Source organism: Trichomycterus rosablanca, chromosome 15, assembly GCF_030014385.1.
Source record: "Trichomycterus rosablanca isolate fTriRos1 chromosome 15, fTriRos1.hap1, whole genome shotgun sequence".
Classification (NCBI taxonomy): Eukaryota; Metazoa; Chordata; class Actinopteri; order Siluriformes; family Trichomycteridae; genus Trichomycterus; species Trichomycterus rosablanca.
Genome location: NC_086002.1, coordinates 27,944,803 through 27,960,664, shown reverse-complemented (window position 1 = coordinate 27,960,664; position 15,862 = coordinate 27,944,803). Strand labels below are relative to the sequence as shown.

The 15,862-nt window shown below is 38.5% G+C and overlaps 1 protein-coding gene across 1 annotated transcript; it reads right to left on the bottom strand.

Moving 5' to 3' along the window:
* Nucleotides 1-1,196: 1,196 nt before the first annotated feature.
* LOC134328457 (butyrophilin-like protein 2) lies at nucleotides 1,197-15,385 on the bottom strand. Its single transcript, XM_063009551.1, has 7 exons — nucleotides 15,382-15,385; nucleotides 14,630-14,980; nucleotides 12,155-12,430; nucleotides 10,418-10,540; nucleotides 9,987-10,019; nucleotides 6,486-6,658; nucleotides 1,197-1,295 (listed from the first exon to the last, which is right to left on the bottom strand). Exons 1-7 carry the CDS (start codon nucleotides 15,383-15,385, stop codon nucleotides 1,197-1,199), a joined length of 1,059 nt encoding a protein of 352 aa, XP_062865621.1.
* Nucleotides 15,386-15,862: the final 477 nt, after the last annotated feature.

Genomic DNA, 15,862 nt, shown 5'->3' with positions numbered 1-15,862 from the left:
GATCTCCCGACATGGCGCGGGGCTGACCTTGCGGCCGAAAAGAGGGTTGGTGGGGCCCTCGCTCCCGCGCACGTTGTCGGAGTCGGGTGTCAATTGAGGTAGCCAGGAGATAGAAGGCATTCAGAGAGGTGGGAAGCTCTCGAGTAGCCAGCTCGTCCTTAATCCTTTCTCCAAGACCGCGGTGGAAAATAGCAACTAATGCTCCCTCGTCCCAACCGCACTCAGCCGCCAGAGTGCGAAACTCGATTACAAAATCGGCGACAGAGCGCCCCCCCTGGGACAACTCGAGTAAGCGCGGACCCGCCTCTCTTCCCCCGGTGGGGTGAAAAAAGGTATCCTTGAGGGCCTCCCTGAAAGCGGACTCAGACGCACACTCAGGGGCGTTCTGCTCCCACAGGGCTGTAGCCCACTCCAAGGCCTTACCGGTGAGCAGAGAAATGATAAACGCCACTTTGGAGCGCTCGGAGGGGAAGCGGGACGGCTGTAGCTCGAATGTGAGGGAGCATTGTAGGAGGAAGCCTCGACATTTTTTCGCCTCCCCTGAAAAACGCTCAGGGGGCGAAATGGAGGTCTCAACTCCTACAGGGGGAGCTGGAGGAGGTGATGGTAGGGGAGGGGGGCTGGGAGGACGCGAACCAGCCACCAGGTTCGACAGCAGCTGGGCGATGTCGGCCACCCGCTGAGTCAACTCAGTTAACGCCAGCTCGTGCCTCCCTAGAGCAGCCCCCTGGTGACGGAGGGCGTCTACCAGGGGCGGGTTCTCCGCTGGGTCCATCGTGGTCGCACCTTTCTGTTATGCTGTAGCGGAGAGGGAGGACCCAAGACGCGGAGATAAGAAAAAATAAAGATTCTTTCTTATCTCCGCGTCTTGGGTCGCACCTTTCTGTTATGATGTAGCGGAGAGGGAGGACCCAAGACGCGGAGATAAGAAAAAATAAAGATTCTTTATTTTTAATAAATGACAACAAAACAAGGAATAACATAAAACAATTCGGGAACCCCGAACGCTGCCGAAGACTCTGGCTCTGAAAAGAAAAGAGAAACAAAAACCAAAACAGAGAAAAAGGAACGGAGAATCTAAAAGGCTAAACGGTGCTGTCACCAGCGCAGCTGGGAAGTGACCGTATAAAAAACTAGTTCGCAATAAAGTAGCGAACCCCGGACGCGAACCCTGGTCGCTCCGGTGGAGGCGCGGCTCACAAGGGAAGCGCCAATGACGCTACAAAGATCCCCGAGCCGGTAAGCGCTATAAAGCACGGGGAAGCGTATACCCCGGCGTTAGCTTTAGCCGACAGCTAGACGGCAAAAGCCGGAGAGAAAGTCCCAGCGTTAGGACTGCACCCAGTCGCACCAGCCAATCTACCCAAACCCTCTCTAGTACCTCGGGCCTCCTGACCCTACTCCTCCAACCGCCTACGGCGCCTGGAGGTACCCACTAAACTGAAGGAAAGAAAGGCGGCTGGAGCAATGCAGCCAAACACCGGCATGAGAACAAAAGGTGCGACGCCGGCACACTGGCGACGCCCACTTATATAGTAAGCGCGCAGGTGCCGGTCGTTCTCCCTAATCAGCGGGCTTCCTATATGAAGCCACGCTGCTCTTTGTTCTGTAATGTCTGCGACGCCGAGGACAGGTGGTAAGTCCGTCAGACGCCGCAGACCCCCTAACAGTCAGTCTAGAACATAGGTGTACTGAGGGAGAAAGTTTCTGTTGTAAGAACGCTGCACAAATTTACTGCAGCTGATTGCTGCCACTTAAGTTCAATCAACTGCTTTTGGTCCTGTGTGATTTTTGTTTGAGTGTTAAGCCGTCTAGTCTGCTAGGTTAGCAAGCTAAATGACTTGTTTTCTCCCTGCCTGCTGGGGAACTGTGTACTGTGGTTTTGTGTTCTTTTTTCAATGATTATTCTGGACAAATGGTTAACATATCTGATGGTTAAATGGTTAAAAAAACTTTTAAAAAAAAAGTTATTTAATTGTTTATCTTTTCACTGAATTGATTGTTTTCTGTTCACTTGCTTAATTGATATCACCTGGTCCCACCTATTCCCCTGATTTTGTCCTTATGTAACCTAATGCAAGAGCTCTTTGTTCTGTTTAGCAGCATGGCAGCATGATATATGTGTGGATGTGTGATGTAAGTTTATTTTGGGTTATTTTATGTTTAGTATAACTGCATGACAATTGCATGAATTTAAATTAGATATTTAATCTCTTTTCAGATTAAATGAGAATCTGAGAGGATGATGAGAGACATTTTTCAGCACTGCCAGAAACTTGTTAATGATCCAGGCAGAAGTGCTGATATCCTTTCCACCTTCCCAAGATTTCTGGATGCAAAAGGATTGGTAAGTTTGGAATTATGTTTATACTGGGTTAAAATTAAGCATTTAATGTAGTATTGTAATTAGTAGTTTGAAATTAATTCTTTATTAAAGGTTGATCAAGACTTTACTCTCCTATTTGATGACGAGACATCCTCCAGGATGCTTCAGAAATGGGATGGGTTCTACAAGCCAAATATCATAAAAGAGGCCAGGAGGCTCACTTCAACACCAGAGCTGCATCACGTGTTGCAGTCAGCAGAAAGTTCACCAGAAAGTGATCTCGAGGCGACATGTGTATTTTGCATGTTTTAATGTATTTGCTATACTTTTCACCTTTCATAACTTTGTAATTATAGACTAGTTTATACACTGGACAATAATTGTCTGTTTACTGTTCTTAATATACGGTATGTCTCTTCATTGTTACTTATCTCGACACCACTGCACTCTAACTGTATTATATGTAAATAATCTCTATCTTGCACTTCTGGTTAGATGCTACTGCATTTCGTTGGCTCTGCACAATGACAAAGTTTAATTTAATCTAATAATTGCATTAATTCAAGCATTAATTATTTAAGATTTAGTTTGTTTATTCTCTGTTTCTAAGTTGATCTGATTTGGGGGGAAATATGACCAATAGATAGACATTTCAAAACTCAACACCTCGCTGTAAAAGTATTACATTTAATGAATTATCCATTATTTGATTGTGACTTTGTCTTCAGCCTATGACCAACAAATGGCCTCCCTGTTGTTGCTTTTGCATTTTCACCCTCCACCACCAGAAAAAACAAATGTTATTTTTGAAAATAATATAGTGTATTGGAATTAATTCTAATTATTAGAAGAAGAATTTTATTCGAAATGAACACTACTGAAATAGTAAAATATAACTCTGAGCAGTGTTATTTCTGTACTCTCTTAGTGTTACTTTAACTCTGTTTTATGAGTTAAAACAGCAACTCTGACATGGTGTTAAACATTGAACTATTTTGAAAGTGTTGATTTAACTCTTAAGAGTGTGGAGCTATATAAACCATGAAAAATTGTTAAAATCAACTCTGTGGGAGTGAATTCAACACTGGACTTTTTGCTGTGTACAAGCGGCAGCATCGTCGTTGTTCCACCCAATCACGAGCAACTCAGCTTATCCATGCTGTTAATAAATGATCATTTATCCAAATAACACTGCTGAGTTTCTCACTGTGGTTTCATCTCATCTCACTTCTGCTTCTCCAGGTTTCAGTGCTACTAAATATTATAAAAGTAATACAAGAGCAACAAAACCTCACGGTCGTTCAAGATGGTGACCAGTGTGGTTAAGATGTAAGATATTTTGTCATTAAACTCTCATTCTGTAAACTGGAAATTATTTTTTAGACTTCATGGTTAATTTAATTTGCAAATAATTGCATGTTTTTCTGTGAAAACTGCTAAGGCTGATGTAATGTCTTCTGTTCTCATTCTCATTCTGCTTGCTAGCCTGCTAGCTTTTGTGAAGATAAGTAACTCTAAAGCCAGAGCAAAAAGAAAAAAAAGTGGAGTAAGTTCACTGCTGGATTGTACAAACACTACTGAGGACACTGACACTAATTCAGATGTACAAGGTTAAGGTGGTGAAATGGAAAGACTTGTCTCCTGTTACTCCATCAAAGAGCCCCGCTCTCGAGAAAAATAAAAGTGAGCCATCATTGTTTACTAACCACTTTTTTCATTAAAAAAAAAAATTTTTAATGCATTTTCTCCCCATTTTTCTTCTGATTTAGCGCATCCAATTTGTCTTCCGCTGCTGACCGACTCGAGATTTGCATCCAAGAAAAGCACGTCGCTGCCCACACCCTCTTTACATGTGTACAGCCCTCCTAGGGCCCTTAGGGTCCTTACACAGCATATGAAGACCCATTTACCCACATATAGTCAGGCTCGAACAGAAGACAAACCACTTTTCAAAAATAGTTTGAGTAACTCAGAGTTACTTGTTATTTATATTAATGCCAAAGGTTTACATGATCTTTTGAAAAAAAAAAGCATTATTTCTAATTGTATCTTTAACTTTTTCTGAGTCAAGAGGGGGAGACATTTAATCTTTCTCTGCTATGAGAATGAGGAACACTTTAGTAATTCTTAAAAAAGGATGGATCATTCGATCCTGTGTGATCTATAAATCGGTCAGGCAATAATAAGTCTCAAAGGAGGGTGATATTAGAAATTTTTAGGCTTTTTAGGAATTTTTATGTTTTTATATGGTAAATTAAATAAATAAACAATAATTGTGCATTAAATGTGCCAAACTTTGTTCCCAGTATAAGGTGTGTTTACTCAATCTCACTTACAAAATCTAATACAAATATTTTGTCTAATTTTTGCACAATAATGTATAAGTTTATCACGAACCAGTAGCTTAATTTTACCTCCAGTAAAATGTATAAACATTAAAAATCATTGTAATTCTGTTGATTTCATAGTGAAGTTTCTCATAGTTTCATAACTCAGTTGTAATTGAAAGTTTAAACTTAAACTTTTTTACCTGTGAGAACTCAAATTTATTTTCATGTCTGGGTGTGGTTAGTGAAATTGAACCCAAGTGACAATTACATTTGGTTAACTCAGGGGTGGGCAAACTTTTTGGCCGAAGGGCCACACTGGGTTGTAAAATTTTACAGAAGGGCCAGCGATAGACTTTAACAAAGGTCGGGGTCAGTAGTGTTTGGAGTGTGCAAACTAGTGAAATAAACTGAAATGCAAGGTATTAAAGAAAAAAAAGGTTAAACAAAGCAGGCTTTAAAGTAGGACTGTGCGATATGACTAAAAAACTCATATCTCTTAAAGTACAATGGAAGGCCACTGCCCGTGTTTTACCTTATATTGTTTATGTTCTCTTAAAAACACAAAATACTGTAGTTCTGATACATTCTGACAGATCTACAGTGTTTATTTTTTGTGATGCATTTGCATTTTGACATTAAACAAACCAGCAGAATCTCACAATCACATTTATGCTGTCGGTTTTATGAACAAAGAGATTGAAATTCCGCTCAGTATCTGAATTTTGGAAGCTCTGATTGGTTTATAGAACTGTTTATCAAGGCATGACCTAAGAATCTCTTTAACAAATCCCTCCCTCTCCCAAAACAAACTTCCTCCTACTCTCCACTCTGCTTCCTCCCTAACGCATTTCAAATCATTGCTTAAAACACATCTTTTCCCTGAGCATTTTTCATAGTTTCATAGTTTATTTTTTGTCCTTGTTGTTGTTGTAAAGCGTCTTTGAGCATGGTTAAAGGCGCTATATAAGTATAATTTATTGTTATTATTATTATTATTAACAAATGAACCAATTCATTAAGTTGTATGAGTACGACAGCGTAATGAAATGAAAGAGTGAACAAAACGAATGAATCTTTACCGTAGAAAAGAGCTCAGCTCCCTGATTCGATTCCAATGAGTAATTCATTTGAAAATGGGTGGCATGGTGGCTAAGTGGGTAGCACTGTCGCCTCACAGCAAGAAGGTCCTGGGTTCGAACCCCAGGTGGGGCACTCTGGGTCCTTTCTGTGTGGAGTTTGCATGTTCTCTCCGTGTCTGCATGGGTTTTCTCCGGGAGCTCCGGTTTCCTCCCACAGTCCAAAGACATGCAAGTGAGGTGAATTGAAGATACTAAATTGTCCAAGACTGTGTTTGATATAAACTTGTGAACCGAAGAAACTTGTGTAATGAGTAACTACCATTCCTGTCATGAATATAGCCAAAGTGTAAAAACATGATGTTAAAATCCTAATAAAACAAACAAACAAATTCATTTGAAAAGAGTCATCTCTGACTTGTTGACTCAGCGATTCAGTTAGCAAGCAAAGAATTTTGTAAATTTTTAACGGGCTGGATCAAACACCCTAACGGGCCCTAATGTGGCCAGCGGGCCCGTAGTTTGCCCACCACTGGGTTAACTGGTTGATTTAGCAGCTAAGGGGGCAATACATTTTTTACACAGGGTCAGGCAGGGCTAAACAGCATTTGTTCTTGAATAAATAAAATTCATTAATATAAAAATATTATTTAAACACTGCAAACTGATGTGAGTCAAAACAAAATCACACTGGTGGTCAGTAAAATATTTTTGTTTAAATACTCACATAGCTTTTTTTGTTGATTGAATCACTGGCAGCAGTCTTCGAACCCCTTCATCTGATGACATGTATTCTTCCAGAGTAAACTCTTCCATATCTGAGTTACATAAAGCAACCACCACCGCTGCCCACTGAACAGGAGAAAAATCAACTCCATGTAGACGATTATAACCAGGCTTTTCTAGGGATGTTTGGACTTCAAGCACTAAAAAAGATCATTCAGGTTTTTTAGTCAGTGGACTCAGCCGAATATATGTCTGGGTGTTCAAGTTTTTCCACAAATAAGTAATAACCAGCACAGTATAAAAAAAAGGAGGTGGTGGTTGGTTGGGGCTTTGACTCAGTTAATAACAGATCACAAGTTAATCTCCATGTGCACTGTTTACACAGAACATTTTCCCAAAAACATTTTGCAACAACATTAAGGAAAAGATAAACGATTCTTTAATTAAAAATGTTTTAAAATGAAAGAATTTAAAAAAGTCATTATGTACTTATAAAGGCTTGTGTTTTTGAATATTTGTTTGTATGTTCCAACCAAAAGTGTTCTTTAGCTTGGAAAAGGCGCTATATTAAAAAACAGGCAATGATGTCATGGTATCTGTTTCACAGCTACTTCAGCCTCATTTTAATAGAAATCCTCCCAGTAGTGTGAACAGTGCAGACAGTTTTTTTTATCCAGTTAGTTCACCTCTGCAGTAGTGCAGTGACCAAAAAGCCAAACACAAAAGATTGTATGAAAACAAAATGGAACAAAAGAACAAAATGGAAAGTACATGTTGAAGCAGCTGGAGAAGAGTGAAACAGATGTATAAATGCTGTTTTTAACTCTGATGTCTAGATAAACAGTAATCATATTTTATGTTATGCTCTGTTCTAATTTTTTTGAATGTTTTGTTACAATCTGATGTAAAAATATCATGTATCAGGTTCACAAGCATTAACTATCTTTCTTAGCATCTTTCTCTCTCCACCGTGTAACTAAAAAGAGGAAAAAAACAGTGAAAACATTTACATGTAAAACAAGAAGACACAAGGATTGTTACATTAAATTGTAATAATGAGATTAAGCAGAACTTGCTTCTTCTAACATAAAATCCTGACATAAAACAAAGATTTTCTTAAGAAGACTATCAGTAAGCAGACTATGTACAGTGGTGTTCAAAAAAATAGCAGTCCAACGCCATTAACCTGATAAATCACTGTTTTTAGTAGAAGTGATATTTCTACATAGCAAAAAATTTACTTGAAAGTGTAGTAGAGTAATGAAAACAAAACAAACCCAACAATTAGGACATGCATGCCGCTCATTCTGAGTAATCGAAGCATTGATTTAAAGGGGCTTGTTCAAAATAATAGCAGCGAGGAGTTCAATTGGTGAAGTCATTCATTCTGCAGAAGAACGGGTGTCAGTTTTGGCCCTTATTTAATGTAGGAGGGGGGCAAATGTTGCACAGGTTGGTCATAGCACATTTCCTTTTGAAATACTGGGTAAAATGGGTTGTTCCAGACATTGTTCTGATGAACAGTGTACTTTGATTAAAAAGTTGATTGTAGAGGGAAAAAAACATACAGAGAAGTGCAGCAAATTATAGGCCGCTCAGCTAAAATGATCTCAAATACCTTAAAGTGACAACCAAAACCTGAAAGATACGGAAGGAAGCGTGGAACTACTGTTCAAATGGATATAGAAGAATAGCCAGAATGGCAAATACTCAGTCAATGATCACCTCCAGAAAGATCAAGGAACATCTGAATTTACCCGTGAGTACAGAAGATGATTAAGTGAAGCCAATTTACCAGCAAGAACTCCTTGCAAAGTCCCGTTGTTAAGAAAAAGACGTTTCCTGAATGGGTTTAAAAAAACACATTGACTGGTCCAAAGAGAAATGGCTCAACATTTTGTGGACTGGTGAAAGCAAAATTGTTCTTTTTGGGTCGAGTGGCCGTAGACTGTATGTCAGACGACCCCCGAGCACTGAATTCAAGCCAAAGTACACTGTGAAGACAGTAAAGCATGGTGGTACAAAATGATGATATGGGATGTTTCTCATACCATGGTGTTACGCCTATTTATCACATACAAGGGATCATGGATTAGTTTAAATATATCAGAATACTTCAGGAAATCATGTTGCCCTAAGTCGAAAAAGAAATGTCCTTTAAATGGGTGTTTCAACATGACAATGACCCAAAACATCTTGGTTACAGAAAAGCAAGGTAATGGAGTGGCCAGAACAATCCCCTGACTTCAATCCCATAGAGAACTTGTGGGCTGAACGTGATTTTTTGAGGCAAAACCCAAGAACTGTGGAATGTAGTGGAATCATCCTGGACTGGAATACCTGTTCAGAGGTGCCAGAAGTTGGTCAACTCTAATACAGATCTCAGAAACAATTGTTATGCCACTAAATATTAGTTTAGTAATTTAAAATAAAGTGAAACCGCAAACATTTTTTTCAGTTTATAGATCATTTTTTTTAGTTTTTACAGAAAAATGCTGCCACTGCTATTTTTTTGAACAGCCTAATATTCATTTTTCTTAAATTTCTGTAAATGATTAACACAACTGGCTACATTTTGTTAATGTTTTGATTTAGAATTGAAAGTGTAGTATTTTCAGTGCATTTGCATTTATGGAAATAAAAGTTATTATAATGATTTTGTGCTTTATTCACTTTTTTTAAATCACTGCTATTTTTTGAACACTACTGTATATCATAGGGCACCTCTACAACCTGCTCCTCTAATCTCATCTTGTTATTAAAATACACGATTAGATGTTGAAAAAGATCTTACAGCATTTTCTTAGTGACCACAAGTTTAAATTAAATTTGATGTGCACTGTTTATGTCATCTGTACACAGAACACTTTCCCAGAAGCATTGTGGAGCAAAAATAAAGGGGAACCATCAAGATTAATTATTTTTTAAAAGGGGGAATGTTTTGTAAAGCCAGGGCTTTTTAAAAATATAAAATGATTTTTTAAATATTCATTGGTATGTTCCAACTATGATAAATGTCCTTGCGTTTGGGAAATCACTATATAAATTTTTATTATTATAAACCAGAAGAAACAAACCAGTGATGTCATGGTATCTGTTTTACAGCTACTTCAGCTTTATTTTAATAGAAATCCTCTCAGTAATAGTGCACTAGACTGACCTGCTTTTTATCCTGATACAAAGATTTGTGACCAAACAAGCCAAACAGAACTTTTTTAGAATGTGTTGTTGCAGGACTGTAATGCAGGAATATATGTTTATTAATTAATGAAGTTGAACATGAAACAAAACATAAAATATCTCAGGTTAATCCCTGTGCTGATGCTGTCCCAACTTTTTCTGATTTGGGGTTGTATATATTCCATATTGTTAACATGTATTAATAATCATTTTTCTAGGTTTCTTTTGTTTGCTTCTAATTTCTCATTCTGTTTTCTCTAACCTGTTGTCTTTGTTTTGAATGTTTTGTTACAATCTGATGTAAAAGTAAAATGAGCTGACATTATCAAACAAATTTTCTAAATTCACCTTTCTCAGCGTACTCCTTTCTCCATCTTTTAACTAAAATAATAAGAAAAAAAACAGTAAAACATTTTCATGTAAAAAACAAACAAACATTTGGTTTAATTAAACTGTAACAATGTGATTATGCAAAACATTATGGATCTTTTTCCTTTAAAAACTCATAAAATGTGTAACCACCACCTCCCCACGCCACAAACCTTTACATGCATTTATGGTGCATTCACATGAGAAGCATTTTGGCGTTACACAGCGTTTTGGTGCACAGCACCGCCACATTCCATAGGAAACAACAAGACAGACATAGTGGTGGTTTTGCTGCTTCTCATGTGAATGCGCCCTGCTGGCTGAAGTAAATAAGTTTTCTAACATGAACAGCATGAAAGTAGTATGAAACAATAAAACATTTAAATGTACAATTTCAGGATGATTCTCACCTTTCCAACTCATGAAAACTACAAACCCAATTCCTATGATCATGATCAAACTTCCAACTGAAACACAGATGACAGCAGTTTTCCATGCTGAGACAGCAGTTTTCCATGCTGAGAAAATCTGATCTGAAACACAAAACAAAGAAATAAAATATAAATACAGTCAGCTCCAAAATTATTGGCACCCCTGGTAAAACATGAAGAAATCAAACTTTTAACTGGAGGAAATTTATTTCAAGAAAACAAAACTTTTAACATAAAAATTGCTTTTAATAATATATTCTTATATATTTAAAAAAAATGAAACTAAATATAATCCATGATTCCATTGCACTTTATCTGCAAATCAGGGATTGATGAAAAGAATTCACTGTTTTTTTTATTATTATTGGTAAGTTCTAGACCAGTGGTGGGCAAACTACAGCCCGTTGGCCACATAATGATCGGCCCGTTAAGAATTTACAAAATTCTCCGCTCGCAAACTGAATCACTGAGTCAACGAGTCAGAGACGACTCCTTTCAAATGGATTATTTATTGGAATCAAATCAGGGAGCTGAGCTCTTATCTACGGTAAAGATTCATTCTTTTTGTTCACTCTTTCATTTCATTACGGTGTCATGCTCATACAACTTAATGAAACAGTTCTATAAACCAATCAGAGCTTTCGAATTCAGATACTGGGTGGAATTTCAATCTCTCTTTTCATTGGTTGTTGGATAGCTTTTAAGTAATAGCTTAGTGAACGAATCAGCTTTTTACCGCGAAAGCCGAGAGAATAAACGATCTAAGACCGTTCCCATTAGTGGATAAAAACAATTAAGTATAAATCTTATATATTCTGGACTTATTCAAGATGGTTGCCAAAAAAAAAAAAAAGTGGATTGTATCCCTGATGGATTAACACACGGATCAGGTACGCAGAGGTTATGATTTTCTGCTGTTGTGCGATTGATCTGGGTCGCAGTTCTGCTGTTTACCGTGCACTTTCATTTTGCAATGATAGCAAAGCTTTATCAATTATTGTGATTTTTTTATGCTCATTTATTTAAAGTAAAACCGACAGCATAAATGTGATTGTGAGATTCTGCTGGTTTGTTTCATGTCAAAATGCAAATGCATCACAAAAAATAAACACTGTAATTCTGTCAGAATGTATCAGAACTACAGTATTTTGTGTTTTTAAGAGAACATAAACAATATAAGGTAAAATACGGGCAGTGGCCTGCCATTGTACTTTAAGATATATGAGTGTTTAGTCATATCGCACAGTCCTACTTTAAAGCCTGCTATGTTTAACCTTTTTTCTTTAATACCTTGAATTTCAGTTGATTCCACTAGTTTGCACACTCCAAACACTACTGACCCCGACCTTTGTTAAAGTCTATCGCCCAGCCCGTCTGTAAAATTTTAAAACCCAGTGTGGCCCTTCAGCCAAAAAGTTTGCCCACCCGTTCTAGACCCTGCAGCTGTTAACTGTTCACACACCCTCACACGTCCACCATCATGTTTGACGCTGTGGTTCTTAGAGTCCCAGAATAAAAAAAATGGCATTGTACTAATGTAACCAAACCTAGTTGATAATTTAATGTGTTTAATTAGTTAAATAAGTGACAGATATGTCTAAACAGAAGAAATCAGGACAAGGACAATTTTAATGACACTGTATGTATTGCTGTCATTTTTTAAAGACATAAAATTCTTACAGCAAAGTTCACAGGCTCCTACAGTTCGTAACTTACTAGAGATGATGAACTCGTTCTCCTTCATGTGATGTCTCTGTTGGACTCTGCAGTAGAACCTGCCTGCGTCACCGTTGAGTACAGTGATACGTTGTTGAACACTAAAGAATTCTCCGTCTCTGTGTGTTTCTGTTACTCCACCACTCAGGTTGATTCCCTCATCACCCAGCCACAGAACCTCTGGTTCAGGCCACCAGTTTTTAGATTCAAACAATAGACTGAATCCTCCTGAATGATCAAAGCTCTCCAGAGTTATCAGTGGCTCTGTTCCAACAGCTGTAGATCAAGTTACACATCAAGTATCAATATTTCCTCTTTCATAAACACAAATACACTATATAAAAGTATTGGGACACCCCTTCTATTTTTTTTTTATTAATGCATTAAAATAACTTCAGTGCCCTGCACAAAGCCCTGACCTCTCAGCCCCAGCTTTGGAATGAAATGGAACAGCAGTTGGGGCTTTCTGGACCAACATCAGTGCCCAGCCATACAAATGCTCTTTTGACAGAATGGGCACCAGTTCTCACAAAGATACAGTGGGGTCAAAAAGTATTTAGTCAGCCACTGATTGTGCAGGTTCTCCTACTTAGAAAGATGAGAGAGGTCTGTAATTTTCATCATATGTACACTTCAACTATGAGAGACAAAATGAGAAAAAAAAATGCAGGAAATCACATTGTAGGATTTTTAAAGAATTTATTTGTCAATTATGGTGGAAAATAAGTATTTGGTCAATAACAAACAAGCAAGATTTCTGGCTCTCACAGACCTTTAACTTCTTCTTTAAGAAGCTCTTCTGTCCTCCACTCGTTACCTGTATTAATGGCACCTGTTTGACATCGTTATCTGTATAAAAGACACCTGTCCACAGCCTCAAACAGTCAACCATGGCCAAGACCAAAGAGCTGTCGAAGGACACCAGGAAGAAAACTGTAGACCTGCACCAGGCTGGGAAGAGTGAATCTACAATAGGCAAGCAGGTTGGTGTGAATAAATCAACTGTGGGAGCAATTGTAAGAAAATGGAAGACATACAAGACCATTGATAATCTCCCTTGGGGTCAAGATCTCATCCCGTGGGGTCAAAATGATCATGAGAACGGTGAGCAAAAATCCCAGAACTACACGGAGGGACCTGATGAATGACCTGCAGAGAGCTGGGACCAAAGTAACAAAGGGACCATCAGTAACACACTACGCCGAGAGGGACTCAAATCCTGCAGTGCCAGGCGTGTCCCCCTGCTTAAGCCAGTACATGTCCAGGCCCGTCTGAAGTTTGCCAGAGAGCATATCGATGATCCAGAAGAGGATTGGGAGAATATCATGTGGTCAGATGAAACCAAAATGGAACTTTTTGGTAAAAACTCAACTCGTCGTGTTTGGAGGAAGAAGAACGCTGAGTTGCACACCATACCTACTGTGAAGCATGGGGGTGGAAACATCATGCTTTGGGGCTGTTTTTCTGCAAAGGGGACAGGACGACTGATCCGTGTTAAGGGAATAATGAACGGGGCCATGTATCGTGAGTTTTCAAGCCAAAACCTCTTTCCATCAGTGAGAGCATTAAAGATGGAACGTGGCTGGGTCTTCCAGCATGACAATGATCCCAAACACACCGCTCGGGTAACGAAGGAGTGGCTCCGTAAAAAGCATTTCAAGGTCCTAGAGTGGCCTAGCCAGTCTCCAGACCTCAACCCCATAGAAAATTTGTGGAGTCCGTGTTGCCCAGCGACAGCCCCAAAACATCACTGCTCTAGAGGAGATCTGCATGGAGGAATGGGCCAAAATACCAGCTACTGTGTGTGCAAACCTGGTGAAGACTTACAGGAAACGTTTGACCTCTGTCATTGCCAACAAAGGTTATGTTACAAAGTATTGAGTTGAACTTTTGTTATTGACCAAATACTTATTTTCCACCATCATTTACAAAGAAATTCTTTAAAAATCCTACAATGTGATTTCCTGGATTTTTTTTTTCTCATTTTGTCTCTCATAGTTGAAGTGTCCCTATGATGAAAATTACAGACCTCTCTCATCTTTCTAAGTAGGAGAACTTGCACAATCAGTGGCTGACTAAATACTTTTTGGCCCCACTGTACTTTAATGTCTTGTGAGAAGCCTTCTCTGAAGAATGGCCTTAATATTTTAATAGCAGTTGTTTTTGGTTACCATTTGATGTCCAACGGTGGGGTGTAAACACAGGTGTGGTGTTGCCAACCCTGGACTCCCCTTAAAAATAAATGCTGTAATTGTATTCCTTTTTCCCCCTCCTTAAAATTAAGCCATGTCCTTGATTACATATTCTATTTAGGAAAAGCAATATTTTTGTTGTTGTCCACGCAAACAATTCAAATGCCCACATCAGGATAATATCCTAGTAAGACCTCTGTACAACAAGCTCAACAAGCTTATGATCCTGTGTCCAAATACTTTTTTAAATGTAACAATATAAATCATAAATCAGCTACTATACCTTCAACTTTTACTTGAACAGTTAACTCATCATACCAGGTTTCAGCAACAATGTAACATGTGTATTTCCCCTCATCAGAAACTTGAACATTATTTAACAGCAGTGAGGGGTCTCCTTTTTCCAGCATCTCGTCAGATAAAGCTGTTCTCCCTATGTAAGATGGACTTTGCCCTGAATTAATTACTGTGTGATCTTTATAAAGATGTACTAGTGAGTTTTCTGTGTCTGGCCTGAACCACTCCACTCTCATGTCCACTGCACTGGTTTTGGGTTCAATTAAACAAGGCAGAACAAGATCAGAACCAGTAACTGCATATAGAGGAACATCTGGACCAACCAACCGAATCGTTTCTGCAGAGAGAAAAAATATAAAACAAACATGAATGTCTTTTCATCACAGTCAGTTCACTCAGTGGCTTGATTTATATCCCATCTTCTAATTCAGTTATTGGTTACTTATTACTATAATGGTGCGATAACCTTCATCCGCTCCCACTTGTGGCAGGAGGGTAAATTGGCTTGCTGTAGTCCCAAACAGACTACAACCCCCCACGCCACAGCTTATTCCAGACTATATAAGGAAAGCTCAGAGATCAGAGTGGCGCTGAACATTATACTAATGTTGTTGTAAGGTTTTGATTCTTTTTAATGCATCAGCCCACAATTACTTTCATGTACACAAGATAATCATAGCACAGAAAATGTTGATTCCACAACTTCTTTTCCTCCTCTTTTGTAAATCACACACTAACCCATTTTGTCAAGACTGAAGAGCATTTGTCTTTAATGCTCTGCCCTGTAGTATAGACTAATGACTTATGTGTAAAATGTGATAAAAACATGGATCTGTTGTTTGTTATTTCTTGTTTATTAAATTCTATGTTTTCTGTATTTGCTATATTTTACACAGTGAATTGAATGGGGAACCCACAGCAGCTTTAATTCTTACTTTACCTGAGAAAGCATGATGGAAGAACAGAATCATAAAACAAACACACTTCATTTCTAAAATGAGAAAAAATAAAACAATACATCAGTTTACTTATCCAGACCTTTTGAACTGAATTTGTATAAATTTACATTTTGTGTGATCTGTACAGGCAATAATACTATTTCTGCTTAAGAGAACAGCTCTTGGTTTACTTTCCAACAAACTCTTGTTCAGTTCAATTGCTACCCTGATTCAATCCAGTAACAATTACATATTACCCCCTGTGTTCCATCAGCTTTCCT